The sequence below is a fragment of the Nannobrachium achirus genome, assembly GCF_963921795.1.
Source record: "Nannobrachium achirus genome assembly, contig: SCAFFOLD_288, whole genome shotgun sequence".
NCBI lineage: Eukaryota > Metazoa > Chordata > Actinopteri > Myctophiformes > Myctophidae > Nannobrachium > Nannobrachium achirus.
In genome coordinates, this window is record NW_027664648.1 from 61,636 (window position 1) to 75,367 (window position 13,732).

Consider the following 13,732-nt stretch of genomic DNA (forward strand, 5'->3'; position numbering starts at 1 on the left):
TGATGATGTTTTGCGTGAATGAAACCCCACTGATTTATAACTAGTTGCGTTGTTGGTGGCTGAAGCTACTGCTGCTGCTGCAGCGCGTCGTTGCGTAAACCTCCGCGGTCTGTGCATCGTTGTCATAGAGATGACAGCCCATAATAGTCTGTTGCCAAGCATCAGCCAATCAGCGCGTCGTTGTCTCTCTCTCTCTCTCTCTCTCTCTCTCTCTCTCTCTCTCTCTCTCTCTCTCTCTCTCTCTCACACACACACTCTCAGCGCATGCAATGAAAGTGAATGAATACAACGAGAAGTGGAAACAAAAACGTGGAGAGATTTTTTTTTTTTTACTATAATTCGTCCTGGGTCCGGTCGGCGGTGCCTCGCGGTCTGGACCTGGACCGCGGTCCGCCTATTGAGGACCCCTGGTCTAGTACATCATGTCATATGGGACTACCGTCATAGACAGTAGCCATTGTTAGGTCGGAGTCAATGGCTGTCTGTCTGACTGTCTGTACAGGAAGTGATGTCACATGACATACTTTTTATGCCCATATATGAGTCCTTCTGTACCACATCTCCATGTTTAGGCAAACTCCACACAGAAAGGCCCTATCGCCAACCGAACCTAGGGTGTGAGCGATAGGGCCTTTCTGTGTGGAGTTTGCGTGTTCTCCCTGTGTCTCCTAGGGTTGATACCCTCACAAAAACATGAACAAACTCCCCCCAGAATGACAACAACTAGAATCGTCAGAGAAACGCTGTGGTTGGCCAGATTGTCAAGAATTGGCGCGACCTCGCCCTTTAGGGCGAGGTTGCATGTCACCCTGAGGTCGCATTCCACCCTTGGGTGTCTTACTAGTTTAGGTTTGGCTCTTGACACTTGCTCTTTAGCCTACATCCTGTAGTGGCTAAATATGTCTTTTTAGACACAATAAGCCGGCTATTTCTTTATTACTATTTACAGTAACATTTACAGGTACTTATTGTGTCTAAAAAGACATATTTAGCCACTTGTACGCATGCCCCCAACCACTGACATCAAAATCGTTAAAATTGCTAAAACGATAAAGCAGTAAATAAAAGTATTTTAACACTCATCTTTTCTTTTCTCTAATTACAATCTAAAATATGAACCCTTGTTGCGACCGTCAGGTCTCACTTACTATCAAAACCTCCACAAACTGTGAGTCAGTCAGTCAGTCCGTCCGTCCGTCCGTCCGTCCGTCCGTCCGTCAGTCTGTCTGTCACACCTCACACGTCATACTATTGCCCTGCTCATATCTCCGCAACCGTTGCCCCGATCCATGCCAAATTTTGCACACACACTCCTTGCCTGCCAAACTACAACCTCCAAGGACCCCCGGAGCTCCAGGGACCCCCAGGTCCCTGGGGGACCCCCAGATGTTAAAAATGACCAAATGTGCAAAAATGACCAAATGACCACCCCAACGGGGCTGCTCACGGGGAATTCCCGGGGACCACCGACTCCTGGTGCTCCAGAACGGATGCCAAAGTGGTGGCGCCCCCAGTGGAGGACCCCCTCCACTGCAGCTCACATAAAATGCCGTAACTCGGGCTAGGAGCGTCCGAGAGAGCCGGGGCCGGTACCTATTCGTCCGCCAAGGCAACGCGGAGACCCCACCCCTCATTTCTCACATGGCCCTCTTCTAGCGCCACCATGAGGCCGATTCTTGCAAAACACATTTTTGGACACTGCTCCTACAGATTTTGCCTAAAATCACACAAATCGGTACACACTATGTCTACACTCATGTCATCAACATGGATCTGTCCCATATAGCGCCAGCATCAGGCCGATTTTTTCAAACACATTTTTGGACACTGCTCCTACAGATTTTGCCCTAAAATCACGCAAATCGGTACACAGTATGTCTACACTCATCTCATCAATATGGATGTCCCATATAGCGCCACCATCAGGCAGATTTTTTGAACCACATTTTTGGACACTGCTCCTACACATTTTGCCCTAAAATCACGCTGCGACCTGACGGTCGCTTATCTCCCGATTAGGGAGTCTTACTGGTTGTAAAAAAACCAAAGTTGTCCTTTAACATCATCTTCCCAGTTCCCAACCACCTATTGTGTTTTTTTTTTTTAGATTTCAGATTGATTGATTGATTTATTGATTGATTGATTGATTGAATACTTTATTATCACGATTATTGCGACCGTCAGGTCGCAGTTACTATCAAAACCTCCACAAACTGTGAGTCCGTCCGTCAGTCAGTCCGTCAGTCAGTCCGTCCGTCAGTCAGTCTGTCTGTCACACGTCACATGTCACACTTTTGCCCTGCTCATATCTCCGCAACCGTTGCCCTGATCCATGCCAGATTTTGCACACACACTCCTTGCCTGCCAAACAACCTCCAAGGACCCCCGGAGCTCCAGGGACCCCCAGGTCCCTGGGGGACCCCCAGATGTAAAAAATGACCAAATGTGCAAAAATGACCAAATGACCACCCCAACGGGGCTGCTCACGGGGAATTCCCGGGGACCACCGACTCCTGGTGCTCCAGAACGGATGCAAAAGTGGTGGCGCCCCCAGTGGAGGACCCCCTGCCACTGCAGCGTACATAAAATGCCGTAACTCGGGCTAGGAGCGACCGGGAGAGCCGGGGCCGGTACCTATTCGTCCGCCTTGGTGGCGCGGAGACCCCACCCCTCATTTCTCACATGGCCCTCTTCTAGCGCCACCATGTGGCGGATTCTTGCAAAACACATTTTTGGACACTGCTCCTACAATTTTTGCCCTAAAATCACTCAAATCGGTACACAGTATGTCTACACTCATGTCATCAACATGGATCTGTCCCATATAGCGCCACCTTCAGGCCGATTTTTTAAAACACATTTTTGGACACTGCTCCTACAATTTTTGCCCTAAAATCACGCAAATCGCTACACAGTATGTCTACACTCATGTCATCAACATGGATCTGTTCCATATAGCGCCACCTTCAGGCCGATTTTTTCAAACACATTTTTGGACACTGCTCCTACAGATTTTGCCCTAAAATCACACAAATCGGTACACACTATGTCTACACTCAGTGCCACCATCAGGCCGATTTTTTTCAACCACATTTTTGGACACTGCTCCTACACATTTTGCCCTAAAATCACGCTGCGACCTGACGGTCGCTTATCTCCCGATTAGGGAGTCTTACTGGTTAACAGTACAGGAAGTTCAGTCAATGGTAATGCAAAAAGGATAAGACAAAAAGGCCCAAGGGGCTTGTTTCCATTGTGGTCCATTACTCAATTCATCAGTTGTACATGATAATAGACTGTACAACATGTGAATGTGGTGCAATTGCCTTAATGTAATTAATAATGTAATTAATTCATTAAATGAATGTAGGCTAATTAGGTAAATCAATTTAAGCTCATTTCTGCCATGGGCTAAGGTCAGTCTAAAGTCTGCCTGTATATGGGCCTCTACTCTATCAATCATTTATCAAGTGCTGCTGCTGCACCTACTTCTGTTTTCAGGTCATGCACAGTACAGGGACAACATGCTACACATGCATTCACACATATGTGCAGTTGTGCACGCAATGCCCATGTGAATGTACACACACACACACACACACACACACACACACACACACACACACACACACACACACACACACACACACACACACACACACACACACACAGTGTGTTTGTACAGTATGTGTTTAGCTACACTGACATGAGCTTGTATTTGCCCAGCTCGCAGCTTGTGGGCTGGGGGTTCTTTCCCATGCCTGTGTGTTTGTGTGTGTGTGTGTGTGTGTGTGTGTGTGTGTGTGTGTGTGTGTGTGTGTGTGTGTGTGTGTGTGTGTGTGTGTGTGAGAGGCTTGGTGTAACGGTGGCACAGGCTGGTTCCCAAAGGCATAAAAACCAAGATATGAGCTTTTATTTACCCTTTAAAGTGAGTTGCAGTGGTTTAAAGTGACTAAGTACATTTACTCAAGTACACTATTCAAGTACAATTTTGATGTATCTTTACTTTACTGGAGCATTTCCGATTTTCATCACTTTTACTTCTACTCCACTGCATCTCAGAGGCTCATATTATATTTTTTCTCCACTACAACTTTACCAATTTATAATTTATACAAAACATACTGTAACCAATTCAGCCCCTAAATACATTTCGAACGTTTGAAAAGAGATGAATCTACACGCTCACAATTGTGAGCTTGTAGATATGGTATTTTCAAAAGATCTTTTAAATATTTTCTTCATTTGAAAACTTAGTAAAATGGGACATTCTGCATAATGACTATTTTCTACTTTTGGTACTTTATGTACATTTTGATACTTGAGTACTTATACTCAAGTACATTTTGAATTCCAGGCGAGTAATTCTACATTGCAGTATTGATACTTTTACTTAAGTAAGAAATGTCAGTACCTTTTCCACCACTGGTTACCAAAGGCATAAAAACAAGAAATGAGCTTTTATTTGCAGTTTAAATTGAGTTTCGAGCCCCCTTCTTGTTTTTGATGATTCTGCCATTTGCATTCTGTCTCGGCACCAAAGACGGAGGATGTGTGTTGTTTTTGTCTTTGAATGGTTCCCGAAGGCAACCACTAATAATGGCCATGGTGGTTTGTTCATCACATTCAGTAAAAAAGAAAACTTCACAAAGACGAGGAAAATATATAGCTATAGAACACAGCAGCATTGGCTGAGCTTACACTGACTGGTCAGATACTGTTATATCAGCCCTTGGGGTTATCAGATATAGCTCTCTCTCCTTTTTCACTCCTGAATGAATAAAGATGCATAAAGGCCGGATGCCAACTTGCCAAGGGCAACGATGAATGTGGGGCAATTATTTACCACAGCCTTTTCTTCACCACGACAGCGAGAAAATATGGATCAACTCTTTAATTAAACTAGAATTTACATATTGTCAATAATTGATCTGTGTTGAATCCGGGTATTATTATTGTTATTATGACGATTATTATTGTTTTTATGTTATTATAAATCATTGTTAGGCTTAGTAATGCAACTGATACGGAGTATCTACTGTATCTATGTCTTTCTCTCTATTGATAGATTTATCTCTTTCTTTCTTTCTTTCTCTCTCTCTCTCTCTCTCTCTCTCTCTCTCTCTCTCTCTATCTGCGCCTCTGTAGAATAGAAATAAAAATTAAGTCAGCGAGACAGTGACACTCGGTCGGTTTCTAAACTTTCTACAGCTAGCGTGGTTACTAATAGTCTGGTTACCCCCCACACCATCTTTATCGCTCCTCCTCATTGCAGGTAACAGATGATTCGGACGGACAATCGGATATTCCTACAGCGCGGAAATCACTGTGCACGTTACAAAACAAAACACATTCTAGCATGAGAGCAGACACTGCGAGCAGACGCTGCAGAAGCCTTGCAGTGGTCTAATTGAGTGGTTAATGACTACTACTGACACAATTGTGACCTATAGAAAGCTGTTACCATAGGGGGAGCCGTTTCACAGAACCCCCCCCCCCCCCCCCCCAAGCGGGGGAGGCGTCTGAAAATGTCCGAAAATTTCACTTTTTTGAGCGGGTGGCTGCACTGGAAAGCCAACAGAAATTGAGGGGACGCCTCCCCCGCTTAGCGGAGAGTGTGCTGTGATAGAGGAGGTTTCCCCGCACGCGTGCATGTCTCCAAAGTGGCGACACAAAGAGCCGTCTGCTCTCCAGCACCAACTAGAGTCTGAAAATGTCAGAAAATGCCACTTTCTTGAGCGGGTGGCTGCACTGGAAAGCCAACAGAAATTGAGGGGACGCCTCCCCCGCTTAGCGGAGAGTGTGGCGTGATAGAGGAGGTTTCCCCGCACGCGTGCATGTCTCCAAAGTGGCGACACAAAGAGCCGTCTGCTGTCCAGAGTCAAATTTGTAAAGGCTATGCACTCCAGTGAACAGCATTTATCCATTTATCATGTTTTTATGTTATTAAAACCTTTATTTTTTACCCAGAAACCTAATTTGTATTTTGTTTGTTCGTTTAGATACTTAATCTATAATAATCTATATTTTTAACGTCCATATTATGATAAAATTATCCGTTTTCAACGTTTTTCAATGGCTTTAGGGGTACCCTTATTCTGAAGAGATCGGCGCCGGAAGCCTTATTTCTGCTAACGCTATTTCTGCTCATTTCACATAGGCCTGCTGAGGGTCAACGCTGTTTCTTCTTCGACTGCTTCATTTGATCTCTGGAAACAACTATAAACCAAAATAGGAGGGGCTGCTAAAAAAAGCGAGTAGAGGGGGAAAAAGCAGCAGGAGCACTCGAAAAATTAGACAGAAGGCGGAGCTAGGCTCACAGCACCTTAGTTTCAATTGGACGCGGTGCCGTCGGTGTTGCAAAGGATGTGATTCAAGCGCTTCATGGTCACGTGGCTTTCAGGGCAATTTCGGGACCTGTGTATTGGATCTGTGTCTCACAACACAGATCAATAAATTAATGAATAAATAGAGAAGTACTGCCCTAGTGAATGAAAGGGTAGTCCTTTCATTCACCGTAGGCATTTCCAGCGGTGGAAACGTACTCACATTTTTTACTTAACTACTGCAATGTAGAAATACTCTGTTACAAGTAAAAGTCCGGAATTCAAAATTTACTTGAGTAAATGTACAAAAGTATTGGCATCAAAATGTAGCAAAAGTAGAAAGTACCCATTATGCAGAATGTCCCGTTTCACAAGTTTTCAAATGTATAAAATGTATAAAGGGCTGAAGTAGTTAATATTGTTTTTTATAATTGAAGTGGAGTAAAAGTACAATATTTGTCTCTGATATGCAGTAGAGTAGAAGTGCTGACAATTGGAAATAATCCAATATAGTAAAATACCTCAAAACTGTACTTAAGTACAGTACCTGAGTACAATCACTGGGTATTTCTCAACAGTGTGTGTGGGGAGGGAGGGAGGGAGTCACGACCGGCCTCATCATTACTAGTGTTTTCATTCCTTTGCACCCGGATAAACTATTTGCGTTTTCTATGTTTGACACACCCCTAGTTATTTAAGCCCTGGCCTATACACTTCGATTTATATTTCTGAAATGTTGTAGAACATTGAACATTTACCCAGCTTAGGCTCAGTTTAGGCTGGATAAGCTGCTGTTTAAGCTAACTATTTGTCCTTTTATCACTCCCCGGGCCCAGACAAATAAATACTGGATAATGTGATCAATATGATTTATCACAACTTGGAAAATATTAATGTACCGATACGTTATGTTAAGACATTTAAGTTCATTAAGTAGTGTTGTGTGGTTTTCATCTTTTCAAACTGTCCCCCCTTAATACTGGGGTGTAAACCCTACATTCAGAGTGTAAACTGCAGTGCAGCACCAAAGGCTGCAGTTTCATGACCAGGAATTCACGCTGCATTTATTGCGACCGAAGGTCACAGTTTACCATGAGAAATGTCACAGCTTGTCCGCATGCAGACGTGTACACATTTAAAAGAAATTGTGTCATCATGATGTCATGATGCTCTGATGTCACTGTGATGTCAGGGAACCACTCCAGAATGGGTTTGCCGCTCTGACATCACACTCTGGCTTCACTGTGATGTCACGCTATCAGAATCTCTTTTATGCTCATATATGGAGTTCCCTGATGTCATGGGGCCTGGTGGTCATTGGGGGAGATATTATCATTTCTGAAGCATGTGGCTAACTCGTTCAGGTGTCTGATTATCTTGGGGAAGACGCTCTTTTATTGTTTACTGTAAACTTACTGTAAACTTACTGTGTGTGTGTGTGTGTGTGTGTGTGTGTGTGTGTGTGTGTGTGTGTGTGTGTGTGTGTGTGTGTGCGTGCGTGCGTGCGTGCGTGTGTGTGTGTGTGTGTCCAGGTTGCCGTGGGGAGTGGGACAACATCACCTGTTGGAAGAATGCAGCAGTGGATGAGGTGATGGTCCTGCCCTGTCCCTCTGCTCTGCTCCATCTGTTTGGAAAGAATGGTAAGCCTCACTCCTCTGTCATCACACACGCGCACGCACACACACACACACACACACACACACACACACACACACACACACACACACACACACACACACACACACACACACACACACACACACACACACACGTGCACGCACGCAAACTCTCAGGGATTCTGGGGGGAGATAAACTGTACTCCCTTCCACATGTGTTAAGAGCTTTGCTCAAAGGCACAGTGGCTGTTGCAGACCATGCGTGCTAATAATCCTTTTCTGCAGCCAAATGTCCACATGCTGTGCCAGGGACTCGAACCGGCAACCTTCACACAGTAACAGCTGTTGGGCTCCTGAATCCACTGCTGTTCAAATTTGAAACCATTTAAAGGGGAATGTCACTTTATAAAACTTCTGGAGGCATCTTCACTCACATTTTAATTTGCTTTCATACATGTTTTGATATTCATTGAGCAAACACCCCTCATCCGATGTAAGACATCATCAAACTCTGCTTTAGACTCATTGTAAACACACATCCGTGCTTCTCATAACTGATATAATGACTGCTATGAACTTGAATATATTTTGATTAATTATTTCATTGTGAATGTCCATGTTCATTTTTCTTTCTTCGTTTTGAAGTGCACTTTCTGAATTTGAATCAACAGGGAGCAACAATGTCATGATCAAAAACAAAATGTACTTTATCCTCTGACATTTTCAATGTCAAATTGAAAAATTAAGACGCACGCTTCATTAGGAAGGACAATATCAGTCATGAGAAGCAAGGATGTGTGCATACAATTACTTTAACGTGGAGTTTGATGTTGAATGGACGGGGGTTAAATTAATATTTGCTCAAATTAATATCAAACATCCAAATATTGAAGCAAGCAGCCTAGAGATCGTTCTGGGATGCACACAGAAACCCAAGTACATGTGAAAATGACCCCAGGAGCGTTATGAAGTGAAATCGTGCCCTTTGAACTTTTTGTACTGGTCAGCGGTGCTGGAACTGGTCACATTCCAGTTCCCGAGGCCATTAAAAGAAGAGGAAAGGCTGAGCTTTTAGTCTCGTGCGTCTGGGGTCTCGTATCCTGCTGGTCAGCAAGGCCACCAGACAACCTATCTGTGACCAGGAGGCTGCTGCTGCTGACTCCCTCTCTACCCATGGCCATCTCACCTGATCTGTCAGCGCTCTCCTTCTCCCCTCATCCATCACCTGCACATCCACCCTTTCATCTTCCTCTTCTCCTTTGATCCACGTGCAGCCCTTCATCGTTTTTTATCTCTATCCTCCACTTTTCTCTACTCTTGTGTTTTTTCTTCCTCTGTTTTCTGTCTGCTTCCCTTTCCTCTCCCATCAGCCCCCTCTCTGACCTCCTCCATCCATCCCTCCCTCCCTCCCTCCCTCTATCCATCCTTCTATCCTCCCTTCATCCCTCCCTCTATCCTCCCTCTATTCCACCCTTCATCCCTCACTCCATCCCTCCCTCCACCCCCCATACAAGCTTGTAAGTCGGATATTTTTGTCTAAAGATTTAGTGTGGACGGGGAAAAAAGCAGTCCAAGTACAGAGCCAACTTGGGTATCTTTCCCTTGGCCTTCTGAGCGTGTGCACGTAAAGTTTGATGCTGCGGACGGATGGACGAAAGGACTCACAGACGGACAGGGGGGCAGAAACGTAGGCCTAATCTCCGGGCCGTCGGACTGGTGTAGATTATAATGTAGTTATGTAGTGTAGCGATGTGATGACAGCTGTGAATATCTGCCAGATGTTTCTAAATGAGTCCTCTAACAGCATCTGTCAGCGCTCACACCTTAACACACACTCGGCTTTTAAGAACGCATGGCACATGTAAGCACTTAAGCACACGCACGCACGCACACACACACACACACACACACACACACACACACACACACACACACACACACACACACTCGCACACGCACGCACGCACACACACACACACACACACACACACACACACACACACACACACACACACACACACACACACACACACACACACACGCTCACACACGCACACACACGCACACACACACAGACACATCCCTGTTGGAAGAATGCAGATAGCCAGACATTCAGAGACATCCTCTGGCATCCAAATACAATTCTGCACAAAGAGAAAAGAGCTGGAACTCATAAACAACATCCAGGCTTTAGAACAGGGGTCTTCAGATATTTAACCACTTGAACCGTCAATACTTAAAAAACTTGACCTTTCACTCTGCTCTTTTTCCCCTCCACACCAAAGCTCTTTGCCGAAAATAGGCGATTGTAGATCTGCTGAATTCTCGGAATATGGACGCTAGGGTTCACCTTGGGGCTCAAACCTTTTTTCCACATGTCAACAACATACACACATGTGCAGAACACACACCAAAAAAAGTTGTCCTTTTGCACTGCAAAAGAGACCATTTATTACTGTTTTGCACAATGTTCAAGATTGGCATCTTTATTCAGAACACTTAGTGTTCTGTTGAGGTCATTTTTTGCTTGGCTTTATGTATGGGAAAAAGAAGAAGACAAAAAGGTAGATTTCTGAATTTCCTTTTTGGCCAGGCAAATTTGGCAATTTATCTACAGTGAGGAAAGAAAAAAATCACACACGTGTGAACTGAGCGGTGGTCGTGGAGGCTGCGCAATAATTGAATTGAATTCAATTGAATTGAATTTTTGAATTGAATTGAGTGAGTGAGTGAATGAGTGAGAGAGCCACACTTGCTCACCAATAGAGAGTGTGTGTGTGTGTGTGTGTGTGTGTGTGTGTGTGTGTGTGTGTGTGTGTGTGTGTGTGTGTGTGTGTGTGTGTGTGTGTGTGTGTGTGTGTGTGTGTGTGTGTGCCTGGCCTGGCCTGAACGTATGTGTGTGAGTGTGCCTGGCCTATCCTGAACAACAGCGCCCCTCCCTTAACATGTGTGGTCATAAAAGGTACTGTAGGCTACATACAGACACGGACGGAGACAGACAGACAGACCCACACACACCGCCACGTATAGGAGCGTTGTGACCACCGCTCAAAAATTGATGGAGGGCAGAGCTATGACTGTTTAGCAGCTTTTAAGAATTTAGTCAAAGCATGCGTATTGTTTGAATATAAATACTAGGACAAATGGAGGACTGTGAAGGTGCAACCGTTTCTGTAAATGATATGGGAATCACTTTTGTGTTGCTCTAATTATCTTTTGTGGCAGTATTAGTATTAGTAGTATTAGTAGTTTGTGATTGAATTTTTTGAAAGCACTAAGCAAACACTTTTATGAATGAACGAGTCTCCCTCTCTCTCTCTCTCTCTCTCACTCTCTCTCTCTCAGGTAGCATCAGTAGGAACTGTACAGAGCAGGGATGGTCTCACAAGCATCCCAGTGTCTTCACAGCCTGCTACTCTGAAGACACGGAGGACCCCAACAAGGTTGGACGCGTCCTTCTTTATCTTTGTCATAGCAAGAATGTCAGAGAGGAGTTCACACAGAATGTAGAAAACACAGGAAGCCCATGAGTAAACAGAACAGGATGAAAAATGTACCACACACAAACAACACTTAACACGACACTCAAGTGCAGGGGCGTCGCACCAAATTCTGGGCCCTGGGTACAAGGATTCACTGCGGGCCCCCCAATGAATGTTCTTCATAGGGGAGGGGGTTTAACCTATTTAGACTGGGAACTGGGAATTTAGACTATTTTGTGCTTTAAATATTGAAAAATAGCAGATATACAAGCTCACAGCATGGCACAGAGTGCCGCGCTGCGAGCTTGTAGATCTGCTATCTATACTATAATTTTGCGAATGTCTGAGTGAGTGAGTGAGTGAGTGAGTGAGTGAGTGAGTGAGTGAGTGTCTGTCTGTCTGTCTGTCTGTCTGTCTGTCTGTCTGTCTGTCTGTCTGTCTGTCTGTCTGTCTGTCTGTCTGTCTGTCTGTCTGTCTGTCTGTCTGTCTGTCTGTCTGTCTGTCTGTCTGAAACAGCGTTTCTCCTCAGTGGCTGGAGCAATTGATCTGAAATCGCATCACCATTAGCATATGAACACACCTGACATAACTGTGAAGCCCGTTTGTCACTTTCACAAATCATATGCTGTATATTAGCATTTTTATGGTGTATCTACTAGCTATTCTGCATCTAGCATGAGGCACATCTATTCTGCATCTAGCATGAGGCAAAATGTTTAACCAGCTCTGTGTGTGTGTGTGTGTGTGTGTGTGTGTGTGTGTGTGTGTGTGTGTGTGTGTGTGTGTGTGTGTGTGTGCAGGCAGGCGGGTGTGTGCGCGGCGGGTGGGCGGGTGGGTGGGCGGGCGGGCTGGGGGGGTGGGGGCGGTAGCCATTAAACGAAACGGGTATTTCTTACATTGATGCTCCTACATATTATCATGCAAGCACCAGTTAAAGTTACTTTCCATCCCTCATATACTGTATGCACAGTGCACATCCCATAACCCACACACTGCACATCATTTTGGAGCTCATATCTTTGAACGGGTAAGGGCTAGTTTTTGAAAAATCATGAAAAACTGTGCAAGTCTTTGAATATTTCAAATCCTTCGAAGGTTTCTATGTCATTGGCACTCAAACCTTTTCATGTGAAAGACCCCCAAAATGATATGTATTTGGCCACGGTCCAGGGACCCCCCAGAAGCAAAATCTTAGTTAAAAATGTTCGCTTCACTCAGTGCCGTGCGGTGAGCTTGTAGATCTGCTATTTTTCAATAGTATAAAATAATTAAGGCCACCCCACCTTGGGCCATAGTAACCAAGTCCCACCCCTTCCCCCCCTTGTGACGCCCCTGTACACACACAAACAACACTTAACACGACACTCAAGTGGTTCTCAACTCCAGTCCATGTGGAGTACATTGCAGGTTTTCTATTGTACCAGGCCATTAGAGGTGATGTAAGTGACATTTCTTTGTTTAAAGAAAGGGGCAAAAGTTCTGATAATAATCATAGATTATTTTCTTCACTAACAGGGGATTCCCTGTCTCTCCAGCTCCATAGCAAAATGGTTTTCAACCAATGGTCCAGGGACCACCAATGGTCCTTGGAGGGATTCCAGGTGGTCCCCAGCTAAATGATGGAGAGTTGTCGTTGTCGTTTTGGTGTCTTCACCAAACCATGTATCGCGTTTACACATAGTATTGGCTCTTATTGCAAGACACCAGTCATGTTGCCATACCTTAGCTTTTGCTGAACTGACGCCACTGGTGGAGTCAGTCTGTGATTACTCTGGTGGAGGGGGAGCAAGCAGCCGACTAGGAGGAGGAATGTTTTGTGATAAGATGAACTGTGGAGTCGTGGACTCTGACTGGACAGTAACAGTGGACTGTCACTGGACAGGTTTGTATTTATTGTGGATGTCACAGTGATTGTTGATTGAGCTGGAAATGCAACTGTCCTGCATGACGCACGCACGCAACCCTCCGCAATAGCTCTCGTCTCTCGGAGAGGAGCTCTGTCTATGACGACCAGTCTCAAAGTAATGGTGAAAAATACGCGAAATATAGCATCAGACATGGGCCAAAGACCCAGCCAGATTGGGACCATTTTCCCAGGCTACATTTTCCCAGGCTCCATTTTAGGGAGTTGGTCAAGTTGATTTTGTATTTATTTATTATGTTCTACTATTTGGTATTTCAATTCCCCCCGCTCTCCATGATCTGACCGCGTCCACGCCACGGGTGTCTCGCATTAACGACAAGTAGCATACTTTGTGTTGTGTTTTATTGTCAATCTTAACAAAATCAACCAGTAGACCGTGCACCT

At 44.8% G+C, this 13,732-nt stretch overlaps 1 protein-coding gene across 1 annotated transcript in view; it reads left to right on the forward strand.

The window, feature by feature from the left end:
- The window catches only part of LOC308280702 (vasoactive intestinal polypeptide receptor 2-like), a gene marked incomplete at its 3' end in the record, with an annotated part of 68,734 nt that overhangs the window by 38,015 nt on the left and 16,987 nt on the right, over positions 1 to 13,732 (forward strand). Inside the window, exons 3-4 of the mRNA XM_080755021.1 lie at positions 7,859 to 7,966; positions 11,288 to 11,385. Of these exons, the coding sequence (XP_080611147.1) occupies positions 7,859 to 7,966; positions 11,288 to 11,385 (206 nt within the window). The remainder of the gene's footprint in view (positions 1 to 7,858; positions 7,967 to 11,287; positions 11,386 to 13,732) is intronic.